This window comes from Mustela putorius, unplaced genomic scaffold, assembly GCF_011764305.1.
Source record: "Mustela putorius furo isolate JIRA1106 unplaced genomic scaffold, ASM1176430v1.1 tig00000275_pilon_pilon_pilon, whole genome shotgun sequence".
Lineage (NCBI taxonomy): Eukaryota > Metazoa > Chordata > Mammalia > Carnivora > Mustelidae > Mustela > Mustela putorius.
Window position 1 is genome coordinate 27,792,262 of NW_025421341.1, and position 12,817 is coordinate 27,805,078.

At 37.7% G+C, this 12,817-nt stretch overlaps 1 protein-coding gene across 1 annotated transcript; it reads right to left on the reverse strand.

Annotated features, from left to right (window-relative positions):
• Positions 1–1,886: 1,886 nt before the first annotated feature.
• Positions 1,887–12,817, reverse strand: LOC101675133 (putative coiled-coil domain-containing protein 195). The gene is made up of 3 exons (XM_004762918.2): positions 12,334–12,817; positions 7,476–7,728; positions 1,887–2,173 (listed from the first exon to the last, which is right to left on the reverse strand). The coding sequence occupies exons 1-3, from the start codon at positions 12,593–12,595 to the stop codon at positions 2,050–2,052; spliced, it is 639 nt and encodes a 212-aa protein (XP_004762975.1). The 5' UTR covers positions 12,596–12,817; the 3' UTR covers positions 1,887–2,049.

Genomic DNA, 12,817 nt, shown 5'->3' on the forward strand with positions numbered 1-12,817 from the left:
GAACAAGGTGGTGGGTATTAGAGAGGGCATGGATTGCATGGAGCACTGGGTATGGTGCAAAAGCAATGAATACTGTTACGCTGAAAAGAAATAAAAAATAAAAAGAAAGAAGTGGGCTTTGTTTCTTCTTTGTTTCTTTAATCATAATATTAAATATTTAATATCAAAGTTTAACATTTGATGGGTGTTTTTTAGTGGGCAGTGTTGGAATCTTATAGATGTTAATTCAGCTCAGTTCACAGAGCATATATGAAATGCCAATCACATATTAGTCATTAAACTTGGTATTGGGGATAATTTGTCATTACAGTTTTGTCAGTTATTACATTTTAATTTGGGTGGTTGTCATTTATTTATTTAGTTTTTTAACTGGTAAATGTCTCATTTAACTCATGTTAACACAAAAGTATTATGTAAATGGCAAAAAATAAAATTGTGTATAAACTAAAAACTAAAAATGCCAGGAATCTCATAGGTTACTATCTTAATTATCTATTGAGTATGTGTCTTTATTCCCAGATGAATGTGCTTTTAAATCTCATTTGTATTTTTCCCCTCTGGTTATAGCCTTGCTCTACGGTACATCTGTTTTAATGTTGAGAATATTGTTAATCTTAAATGAATATCATAAATAAAAGAAACATTTGACCCATTATGTGGCTTTTACCTCAGGGTATTCATTGATTCATCCATCTGCCTTCTAGGAGCCTGTCTGCGACTATTAAAATCCTTTCTTAGAAATGGATTGTACCATTCTTACCGTTTCATTGCTTCACCACTTCCACTTCAACTTAGCCCCAGATTTGGGAGCCCTGGAGTGTGCTTCTTAGTATTTACAATAGTGAATTGTAAGCATTACTGTCTAGTGGAAATCAGCTGAGAAAGCTTATTTAAAATGGGAATTTCTGGTTTGCTCCCTGTTGGTCCCCCTACTTCTATAGTCAGTTCAGTTGTCTAGGGTGAGACTAAAGAATCTTTATTTTAATACTCTGCCTATTTTAATGTATTTTTTTAAAAAGAGTATTGGCATTTGGATGGAAAGAAGGAATCTGCATTTTATTTTTCTTAATATTTATTTATTTTAGAGAGAGCATGCACATGGTGGGGAAAGGGGCAGAGGGGGTGAGAGAGAGAATCTCACACAGACTCCCCACTCAGCTTGGAGCCCAGTGCCAGCTCGATTTCAGGATCCTGAGATCATGACCTGAGCCAAAACCAAGAGTTGGAAACCTAACCAACTGAGCCACCCAGGTGCCCCAGGAGTCTGCATTTTAATGCTCTGAATATTTTAATATATTAGTATACAAGATATTAGTTTTAAAAGGGTATTGGTATTTGACTATGATTGCTGTAAACCAAGATGGGGAAATATTCTGAAAAGAAGTTCAGGAATTGAAGGAATTCTGAGATTTCCAACTCCTAAATAATGATCATCTGAAGCCTTTTTGCTCTCCTTCCAAGCAGGTTTAAGCTTTGTCATTAGTGAACCCACAATTGCTCTGAGCCCACCATGGATGCTGTGGGAGTCTGCTGTGTTTGTGCTCCCATGCCTGTGACATAGGATATTAAAAGATGAAATGAATTAGTATCAGTGAAATATCAACCAAGAATTAACTAAAAGGATAATTATTCTTGCTTCTATATCATTAATCAAAACAAGAACTTTTTTCCCCCTATATTTGTTGTAAGTTCATCTGGAGAGGGACACTTATAATGTAAACAGTGGCATTGCTTGATGACAGAAGGCAGCTACTGAACACTACCATGCAATTTAATTTAATTATGTTTAATTGCTCATTGCTGCATAGAGAGACTGCAATAGTCACTGTACAGCAATCAACATTAGTATTCGACAATGACATAAAGAAATTACTTCCATTTCTTGGCCAAGTCCATTCACAAGTCCACTGACCTGATGCCAAGCATTTTGTGTGTCTTACTGGGAATCTTTCCAGAGCTCTTTGTAGAGGAGGACACTGACCCAGAGGGGCCTAAGTGTTCTCATTTTTGGGAATCAGCTGTTTCTTAAATTTCATCACCCCACGCAGCCTATTCTGCAATGGTACTTAGCTCGTTTGTGGTCCGATTTGGTGAACACTTCAAAGAACTTGAATTTTTGGAATATGAAGACAAGTCCATGGGTAACTGGAAACTGACTGTCTTTATCTTGTCCCTAAAGAAAGCAGAATAAGAAGAAGATATGCAAGACTTTTTAGTGAGCCTTTATATTAAACATCTACTTTTTTTCTAAGCCACCAAAGATTGCCTAAACTGTTAAAAACTCATTTGAAACATATCATAATATATTTTGTTTAGTTATTCAACAATAATACAAAAAATATATTGGAATTGGCTTTTGATTAAACCCAATGAAGGATGTTGATGAAACCTAAATTTAAAACAATTGAGGGAAGATTATTCTCTTGATGTTTAAAGTTAAAGAATATCATATTGTCTCAGGTGAAGGGTCTTTCACATTGGAAATCTTCAGGTGAAATGAAGCAGAAATTTGAGGCAATTATTTTATAATCCAGATCAGTCAGCAATTATAGACTTTGAATTAACGGAATATCCATCACACCTAAACAGTAAAGGGGAGAGAGGAAAGACAGCAATGAATCATGTCATCTCAGGGATTAATTGTTATATAGAATCTTGACATAAATTAGGATATACCGTTCTCAGGAAAAAGTAAAAAGAATAGTGTTTGAAATTTTTGCCTTTTCTCCAATATTGTCCTCTCTCTGTTCCTCTTTCTTTGTATTAGATAAGGCAATCATTTCACTGAGTGGCATATAGTGGTGTGCATCGAGGGGAACACATCTGCTCCCTCCCTTGGGAGGAAGGTCAGTGGTTCCATATGTTGGAATCAATAAAATAATAACTGCTCTGTCATTTATTAGCTCTCACTTGACTATCTCATTTATTCTTCACAAAAACTCTGAGGTAAATGTTATTGTGATTCCTTTTTTTAAATTTTTCATTTTTTTTTTTTTACAGAAGAATGAACTATTATATAAAACAGACTGATAACTTTTTTTAAGGCCAATGATGCAGTTGAGATTTTAGCCATCTGATTTCAGAGGTTGCCTTCTTAACATTTTGATATGAAAAGGAAAAGGTACAGTTGATCCTTGAACAACACAGGGATTGGGGGCACTCAGCCCTGGGGCTTTGGAAAATCTGCACATAACTTTTGATTCCCCTCCAATCGCCTACTATTGACTTGGGACCTTACCAATAACATGAATAGTTAAGACATATTCTGTATGTTGTATCTATTATTTACCATATTCTTACAATCAAATACACTAGAGAAAAGAAAGTGAAGGGCAATCATTAAGAAAATGTTCCTTAAGAAAATCATAAGGAAGAGAAAGGACATTTACAGTACTGTACTGTACCTATTGAAAAAAATCCATACATAAGTGGACTGGCACAGTTCAAATCTGTGTTGTTCAAGAGTCAATGGTGTATGAACTTAATGTATCTGGTTTCTTCTATCTGCAAAATGAATAATATAGCATTTCTAATTAAATTAGTGATTTATTACTAATTTATATTTATATTAATTTATAATTTATTAAAAATTAGAGTATAGTTGACACACAATGCTACATTAGTTTCAGGTAGACAACATAGTGATTCAACATTTCTGTGTCTCATGCTATTCTCCATATGGATGCTTTCTCTTAATCTTAAGCTTTTTCTTAAATGCAGGACATTAGATTTCTAGGTTCTAGTTTCTCTGAAAATCAGGAAAAATTAAAATTCTGTCTCTGGTTTTTGGAGAGCATTTGTTCTTAGAAATATTGACATTGGCATTATTCTGTAAAACACTTTCTTGGTATAATAATGAAAAGGCTCACAAGCAAATTAGGTACGATGTTTGACTGCTTCAAAAGCCAGTTCAAACAAATTGGTTCTTGATAAATCTTTTGAAAAAATTTTTAAGAACTATTAGAAAGTAAATGAATTTACAAAAAAATTAGTGGGCTAATGTAATGACACATTACTTGACTAGTTAATCACCGAGGATGTAAAAGACAAAATTAAAAAAACGCTATAACAAAAAAATACACGCTTCGTTTTTGTCAACAGTTCTCTGCAATTGACTGGGTTTTATGCCAACCCAGCTGTTGATTTCAAGCCATTACTGACTTTCTTGTTTTCACAGAAACCTGCAATTGGCTCAGTCTTTCCCATTAAAGTAGATTCTAAATTACCAATAGATTGTGTTCTAAATAGTTTATTCCTTGGCAGCTTGGAATTTGGAAAACATTTTGTTTTAGAAAAATAATACATTATAAATGTTGGCTAGGCTCCCAAGCAATCACAGAAAATAATGTGAAATTTATGAAAATTAATAATACTGTATTTCTCAACATGATAGGTTTGTGAGAATGTAATGGATTAAGTGCAAAAAATAAAACATTATGATAATGTGCACTGCACAATTTCAAAATAGGCAGACACAGACTGGAAAGATAGATGCGCATCAAAATCTACCTGGTGGTTATTCAGACAGTAAGTTATGGAAGATATCTACCTGGTGGTTATTCAGACAGTAAGTTATGGAAGATTTTCCTTTTTATACTTTTTTACTTTGAATCTTGCATTTATACTTTGTAATTTGCAATTTTCTTATTATACTGAATATTTATTTCCATTATATAACTGGATATATATATATGCATTTGGAGATATATATATATTACATATATATATATTATATATATGTAATATATATATATAATTTTTCAAAACAAAAGACATTCCTTTTTATGATGAACATTCAGTGTATATATATGTATACACATATATATATCTTTTTTTTAGCAAAAGATACATCTTTGCCTTTCCTCTTTCTTCCCTCTAAAAACACATGGTCATCGGGAGGCCTGGGTGGCTCAGGGGGTTAAGTTGCTGCGTCTGGCTCAGGTCATGATCCCAGGGTCCTGGGATTGAGTCCCGCATCAGGCTCCTTGCTCGGTGGGGAGCCCGCCTCTCTCTCTGCCTCTGTCTGCCTCTCTGCCTGTTTGTGTGTTTCCTCTCTCTCTCTTTCTGACAAATAAATAAATATAATCTTAAAAAACAAAACAACAACAACAACAAAACACATGGTCATTGACACACAGTGATTGGTTATACACTTCTTGTTTCCATGTCCCACATCTGCTCTGCCAATAAATCTTAGGAGCTCCATATTCAAAGTATATCCAGCAATCACATCCACCATTACTACCTTGGCCAAGAAATGATCATCTCTTTCCTTGATCATATTTTTTAGCCTTAAACCTGGTCTTTTTATTTTCTGTATTTTTTCCTACAATCTTTTTAAAGAAGAACTCCCAACATGATCCTTTATCTTTATTTTTATTTTTTTTTAATGAAAAGAATATGTTATGTACTCAGTGCACTTGGGATAAATCTAGAATCATTGGAGGGGAGTAGAAGGTCCCCCCTAGGGCTTTGCCTTCATCTTCCCCTGTTCTCTTGCTTGCTCACTCTTCCAGCCACACCAGCCTCTTTTCCCTTCCTCAAACACAGTCATGCACCCCCTCTCAGCATCTCTTGCATTTGTTGTCCTCAATTCGTGGAAAGTTTTCCCTACCCAGAAATCCTCAGAATGCTTTCCCTTTTCACTCAGATGGTGAGGTATTTCCTAGCGACCATATATACAATTTCAATAATGCTTGCTTCTCTGACCCTTCTTTTTCTCTTTGAATTGGTTTGATGTTCTCTTTCATACATATCACCATCTAATACAAATGATATACTTTTATGTATTGTCTTATTTATGGATTATCATTGTACAAAGGAATGTGCAGGGACTTCTGACAATTTTTTTTTTCCTACCCAGCACATAACATGCCTCCAGGATTATTTGTTGAATGAATGAATGAATAGAATGAAGGCATAGAAAAAAATAGGTCAAAAGGATAGAAGCAAAAACTCATGGTCCCACGTGCTCATTGGCAGGACCAGGGAAAAGAGATATAGGATTTTTCTCTCTGTTAGTAACATCTCTTCCCTTTAATATATAAAAATATCTGAAAAAAAGTGACAAAATTCTTGCAGAGTAAAACAGTGATCTTTGTAACTTTCATTCCTGAATATTTTTGCATTTTAAAACTTTTCAGAAAGACATTTTGTACTAGTTTTCCAGTAAGTACAGGACAAAACACACACTTGTGAGCCTTGCCTGGAAGTCCTCTTATGATGGTCTGTGCTCCCTCCTTCACCCTCACTCACTTGACTACTTTGGTTTTCCCCATAGTCGTGCTTCCTTCTGTCTTGTCTTTCCTGCTCTACCTGAGGTGATCTTCCCATTTTCCCCTGCGTGACTATATGCAGCTGTCCTTCAGGACACAGGCTACTCTCTCTGTTCCTGTAATAGCACTTTCTGTAAGGGAAACACAATTTTCATCCTGTCTTATAAAATCCAAATGAAACTGGCTCAGCCTTTGTGTCCTGTATCATGTGGTAGGTCCAGTGCTCTTTCCAATATTGAAGAGAATCCCTGAAGGGCTATCACGGTTATCTCTTGATTTGATTTCCTGTCACTGCTGAGCGTGATGATTTCTTTATTCTCTCTGCACCCCATTTATTCCATTTTCTCTTCTTCATGAGAACCCAGGCCTCTTTTTCTCCTTGAAGGAGACAAATATGTAGAGACTCTCCCTAAAAAGTCAGGGCCTAACTGGGAATTGGAAGTTGGGGTGGAGCATGTGGGAGAGGGGAGGTCATGCTCTAGCCTTATAGAGGGGATAAGTTAGACTTGATAGTGACAGTTTTGTTCTGAAAGGGGCCCTTGGCTCTATCCACTCCTGACGTCACCATCTGACCTTCCTCTTAGAAGACTCCCGCCCATCTCTCAAATGTCTTCTTAAATCTCTCTTTTTCACAGACTGAGCCTACCTCCCCAAACATCAGCTCCTGGATTTTGAAAAACAAATTCCTTTTCTCTTTGTCTCTTGGCCCTCTTGAGTAATGATTTTTGTATACCACCCAAAAGCCACTGGGTCACTTCCCCCTCAAGAACAGTCGTCTCTCAGAGAAGATTTCTGTGTTCAGTTCCTATAAGAAGTGTGTCTTTTCCTTGAGAAGTATTTTTGTTAGAGTGATAGTTCATTGGTGTGTCTTTGTCATGGAATGAAAGTTTTAAACGTAACGTTTTGGTTTTGCTGAATCTTGTATCACTGGCGGCCAGCTCAGAGTACAGTCATTAGTGCTCGATGACTAAGGGCAGACCGATGAAGTCTTCTGCTCATAGAGGCAGTGACAGTTGATCTCAAAAAATATTTCTTTCTTTTGACCCCCTAAATACACATGTGAGATGGAAATTATTTTGGCCTAAGACACTATTTGGTTTTGTTTCTTCGACCTAAGACCTTGCCTATCAATGGAAATGCCTGAGTGCTTTCATAACACGTGCCTATAATCATTCTAACTTGAGGCAGATTATACATTACCTGGTTACATTATCAAAAACATGATCAGGAGAAGTTCTTTGGTTGGAACTAGTGCTGGTTAAAGAATCTGCTGCAAACAGATTTTCTTCATTGTCTTGCTTCTTAATTGAAGAACATGCCAGAGATTTAATTCTTCCCTGAGCTCCTAGAATTCCACTCTTTGGGTGTCTTTCCTCAGGTTTCCAGGGATCATTTGCAGCAAATGAATGAATTGGTGAGGAGATGGAATAGCGTCTAACAATCATGACATTGCCTGTGTAAGAGACATAAAATTTAAGTTTATGAAAATTTCACTTTTAATGATGTCCACAGATGTCATATTATATTAGTAGTACTTCATTAAAATGACCTAAGCAAAACTATTACTTTTGATTAATTTTTTTCACATAAACTACATCTAGTCATTTATTTATTTGACAAATAATGTGAGGCACTTTTTTATGAGATAGAGATGGGGATAGTGGCCCATTCAAAACTCTTGCCTGCATAGAGCTTACTATCTTTTTGTGCAGACAGGTGATAAACAAACATTATGTGATAAAATTCAGGTAGTGACAGATCCCGGAAGGTCAAGTTAGGCTGGTAAAGGCAAGGGGATAGAGACATGAAAGAGGAGGTCTGGAAGCTCTATTAACAGTGTGGTTGGCAATATCTTTGTAAGGATACAGCATTAGAACAGAGACCTGGACATGTAGAAATAATAAAACAAGACTTTAAAATGGGGAGAACATGGCTATTCTGGAGATGACAATGCTGGACATTTTTTCTCTCTCCTTCTAGAAGATTGTAGAAGAACATATTCATCATAGCCTCTCATCACAAAAATTGAACTGGCTGCTGCTAACTGGGCTACATTTGTGTGTCTTGACTTTAAACTTTAGTTGAGATGGTCACTATGAGGAGGCCTGTTGACTGAGAGACGAAAGCACAGGATGTCTGTGGAAAGAAGCAAAGGTGCCTCAATATTAAACTAGAGTGTTCTTGAGAGAGATGGAGGGATTTATGGCCTTGTTTGTGAGGGCTTTCAATTCAATTTTTGTCTGTAAATGTCTGCCAATAAACTCTTTTCTTGATGTGAATCGAGTATTCTCTGCTCCTTGTAACTCAGGCACTTCGATTAAAAGAGCTTTGTTTTACGGAGTGTAGTTTGTCTGAATCCCTGTGACACCATACTAATGCTGACCAGACATCCATTTCTCATCCAGGGGGTGAAGAAGCCTGACCTCGGGTTGGTTTTCATTTTCTGGAACACTTAAGGAATGTTTACTGAATCTTTTTTCTTTCTAGTCACAGCCTTGGCATGAACTACCATGGGTGTTTAAGAAAGGCTTGCATCATGTTTGGGTTTTAAGAGTGCTAGAAACACAATTTTTTCTTAGTTAAGTTTGCTGCCCACATCTGTAGAATGCAGACAGCAGATTATTAAGGCCATTGCAAAATGTGGAGGCTGCCTTGGCTTTTTATGGTTTGGAAGAGTGGAAGATCTGCTTTCAGGCAAGAGTTTGGGGCAGAGAGAGGTGTTTTAAGTTCAAATCTATCCGAAGTGTTTAACCGCATGTAAATACTGTTCCTAAATTATCTTTAAACACTACGTTGGCCATCATCTATAACTTCTATAATTGTCTAAGAACAAATTTATGTCTATTGACAATCATAAAAGTTTCTGTTTGGAAGGATTATAAAGTATTCTGTTTAAAGTGAATGGTAGGAAATTACAACTGAAGAAATTGTGCTGATAATGGCAAGGGGAAGTTTATTCTTATTTGGAATCTGTGCTCCAGTTTGACTGACTAGCAACTTGGCTCTTTTGTTCGTCGCTCTGGTTCACAAGTATAGACTGAAGTCTGTATCCTTTAGTTTCTTATGAATAAAAGGCAAAGGATATTCAACACAGCATCATGGGGTCATTAGCACAATTTCAGAACTTGCTGCCAAATGCAGTGTATTTGCCAGCAAAGGACGTGAATACATTGCAGAGAACTGGAGGTCCAGTGATGCTGGGGATCCCTCTAAAGAGTCATTTTTTAAAAAAATATATGAGGACAGCATCCATGAAAATGCTGGTTGGATTTCATATCCACCAAGTGCTTATCCACTATGACAGATGCTTCCATGAGAATTTAGCCAGCAAAGACTCTTTCTAAGCAGGTGCTCTTCTGCTTGTTACTATGTATATGTCCCCATATATACTATAGATACATAATATAGACATCCCCTTATTACAGGCATATAATATATATATCCCTTTATTATCTATATCTATATATCCCCAAGCAGCTGTGTTCCTGGGCTGTAGCATAAATATGTCCATATATGTATGTGTCCTACTCAGCATTGACCAAGTATTATAAAACTGGGACTGCTATCTGGTGTCCTCATGTTCAGGCCAATGTTCTTCCTACTTATGTCCCTTACTTTAATGATAGTATATTGCATTTAAGACACAGATAAATACATGTAAAGTAACTCAATGGGCTTCCAAGCACAAACTTAAATCATGTCTCTTTCTGTGTTTAACTGATACAACTAACTAGAGTCCCCCCAATTTTACCAGTCCTTTTTTTTTTTTAAGTTTTATTTATTTATTTGACAGAGAGAGAGAGACCACAAGTAGGCAGAGAGGCAGGCAGAGAGAGAGAGGGAAGCAGGCTCCATGAGCCTGATGTGGGGCTCCATCCCAGGACCCTGAGATCATGACCTGAGCTGAAGGCAAAGGTTTTAGCCCACTGAGCCACCCAGGCACCCCCCCCCTTTTTAAAAAATTTTCTTTATTCACTTGACACAGATCACAAGTAGGCAGAGAGGCAGGCAGGGAGAGAAAAAAAAGGAAGCAGGCTCCCTGCTGAGCAAAAAGCCTAATGTGGGGCTCCATCCCAGGACCCTGAGATGATGACCTGAGCCAAAGGCAGAGGTTTAACCCAGAGGCACCCAGGCACCCCTCACCAGTCCTTTTAAAAGTTAGTGCTAACGTTCTTATTGGGAGTTACCATCCATATGTTGAAGGAGTATGCTATCAATTGTGTGCTTAGCTCTTATTAATAGTCTAAACTCTCCTAAGCTTGATGGCATTCAGGCCCTAAGAGTGTAAAGCGTATGCTATACTTTTTGTTCTTTCACTGGTGTATTTCTTGTTGTAAAATAGCCACAATATATACTAAGACAAAACTTATGTTTTTTGTCAAGATAAGTTTTATAGAAAATAAATTTGATAGAGTGTCATTTGCTCTTGGAGTAAGGCCGTGGTTTTCAACTGGGGGAAATTTTGTCCTTTGGGCAACATTTGGAATCTCCAAAGACATTTTCCTGACTAGAGGGTGAGAGGCAGGTATTACTGGCATGTAGTATTTAGAAGCCAGAAAAACTACTAAACATCCTATAGTGAAGACAGACCCATACAAATACAGAGATAGTCAGTACAAAATGTCCAAGATTGCAGAGGTTGAGAAACTTTAGGGTAAGGATGTATTACAAATATCTTTATCTTTCTTTTCTTTTTCCTTTTTTATTTTTTTTTAAACCAGGAGAAAGTCTAACCTCCTTGTTAGTTACCCTTTTAGTTTTATTAAATATCCAGCAGACAGAACTACTCAGATCCAGAGCTGCACTTGACAAAAAGGGAAAAAGCCCCGATGGGAATCTCTTCTCAGCTTTGAAATGTAGGGTCGCATGCTAGAGAGAGACCTCTCGAACAGAGGAAACCAGCTGGCAAATAGGACATGTTCCCTTGCCAAGCTGCTCAGAACCTCTAAATGGCATTGCCTGAAGCCTTTGACAGAGGATATTAAAAGAGAGTTGACTATTTAATTACGTATAGCAATTTTATTTGAACCTGCTGCATGTAGGCAAGCACTGATCATTTAAATGCAGCACATAGTTTTTGCCCTGCTGATTTCTGACTTTGTGTAGAGTCTTAACAGTCAATATTCTTCTCCCACAAAAGGTGAGAGATTTGATTCTTAGAATATATCAAACACTGGCCCTGCATCTTTTTAAAAAAATTAACCTACAATGTATGATTTGTTTCAGGGGTACAGGACTGTGATTCATCAGTCTTACACAATTCACAGCACTCACCATAGCACATACCCGTCCCAGGGTCCATCGCCCGGCCACCCATCCCTCCTCCACTCCTCTCTTCCAGCAACCCTGACGCTGCATCTTGAAGCCTTCAACCTGTACAGGATGTTGAATTATGGGCAACACACATTCACACAGGGCAGGAAATTTCTTTATAAAACACGGATCAGAAACAACATCTGCCATTTGTTGTGTGCTCGCCAGGTGTCAACTTAAGCACTCAGTCTATTATTACAGAGAGATAGGTACCGTAACCATGTCAGGTAGGTACTCTAACACTTCCCGACGTAGAAAACAAAGGTGAAAGATGTCTCCTAAGTATCTCTGGGTCAAGTGGATAATGAATGACAATCACTTGCAACCATAATTGTCTGACTGTCATAATCATACCTTTAGCTATTGTGCAATATTGTAACTTAATAAGTGAGCATAGCTTTTGACACACACCCATTCAGTATTCTATGATGGGACATTTAAAGGCTTGAGGTCAAGAAGGAAGAAAACACATTGTTTTTTATGTGACTGATTTTCACAAACCTGCCATTCCCACCTTTCCAGGAAGATCTGGAAATAGTGTTTGATGTTGCTAAAATATGTTGCTTGAAGATGCTAAGGATTTTTCCCCCTAGGGATTTAGAGGTAATCTACCAGGAGAAAAAGGATGGAACTCACCACTACCAAAGCCAACTTCTGCAGTTATGTGAGAGGCACCATAAACCTAATGTTTAGGAGGGCTTTGCAAAGATGGGCACAGCCCAGAAGAGCTATGGATATTCGGTACCTTGATGTTCAAGCACAGCTGGTGCTGCATCGACGGAAACACCACTGTGAAGGGTTGCTGGAGATTTTTCAGATGCTTTTTCGAGGTTACCAAGGTCTGTGACTTCCTCTTCCCTTTCATCTTCCGATTCTCCGCTGGGGCCTGGGGTTCTCTGACTACTTGAGGCCAGCTTCATCTGGAGGACTTGATTCTCTTTCTTCAGCTTGTTGATCTCTGCCCGCATTTCCTGGATAATCCTTATGAAATGGATGTTAGTTTCCATTTGCCCCTTCTCGGGTGGCCCTGGTTTGCTCCTCTGGGGAGAGAGGTCACCTTTTGCTCATGGACCGAATGCACAGTCTACTCAGCAGGACTGGTGGATCCCACCCATAAACCTTCCTGAACAATAGATGTCACTCTTCTCTGGGCCATCTTTCAGCACCTGGGGAGTTAGACTGTCAGAGAGGAAAAGGATCTCCATGACTTATTCATTCTGGGGTTTGTT

Coding starts and splice junctions, on each gene's coding strand:
- LOC101675133 (XM_004762918.2), bottom strand. CDS start 12,595: ATGGAAACTAACATCCATTTCATAAGGATTATCCAGGAAATGCGGGCA. Junction 7,729..12,333: donor AGCTGTGCTTGAACATCAAG/GTACCGAATATC, acceptor TCTCTTACACAG/GCAATGTCATGATTGTTAGA. Junction 2,174..7,475: donor GTTTTTGATAATGTAACCAG/GTAATGTATAAT, acceptor TGCTTTCTTTAG/GGACAAGATAAAGACAGTCA.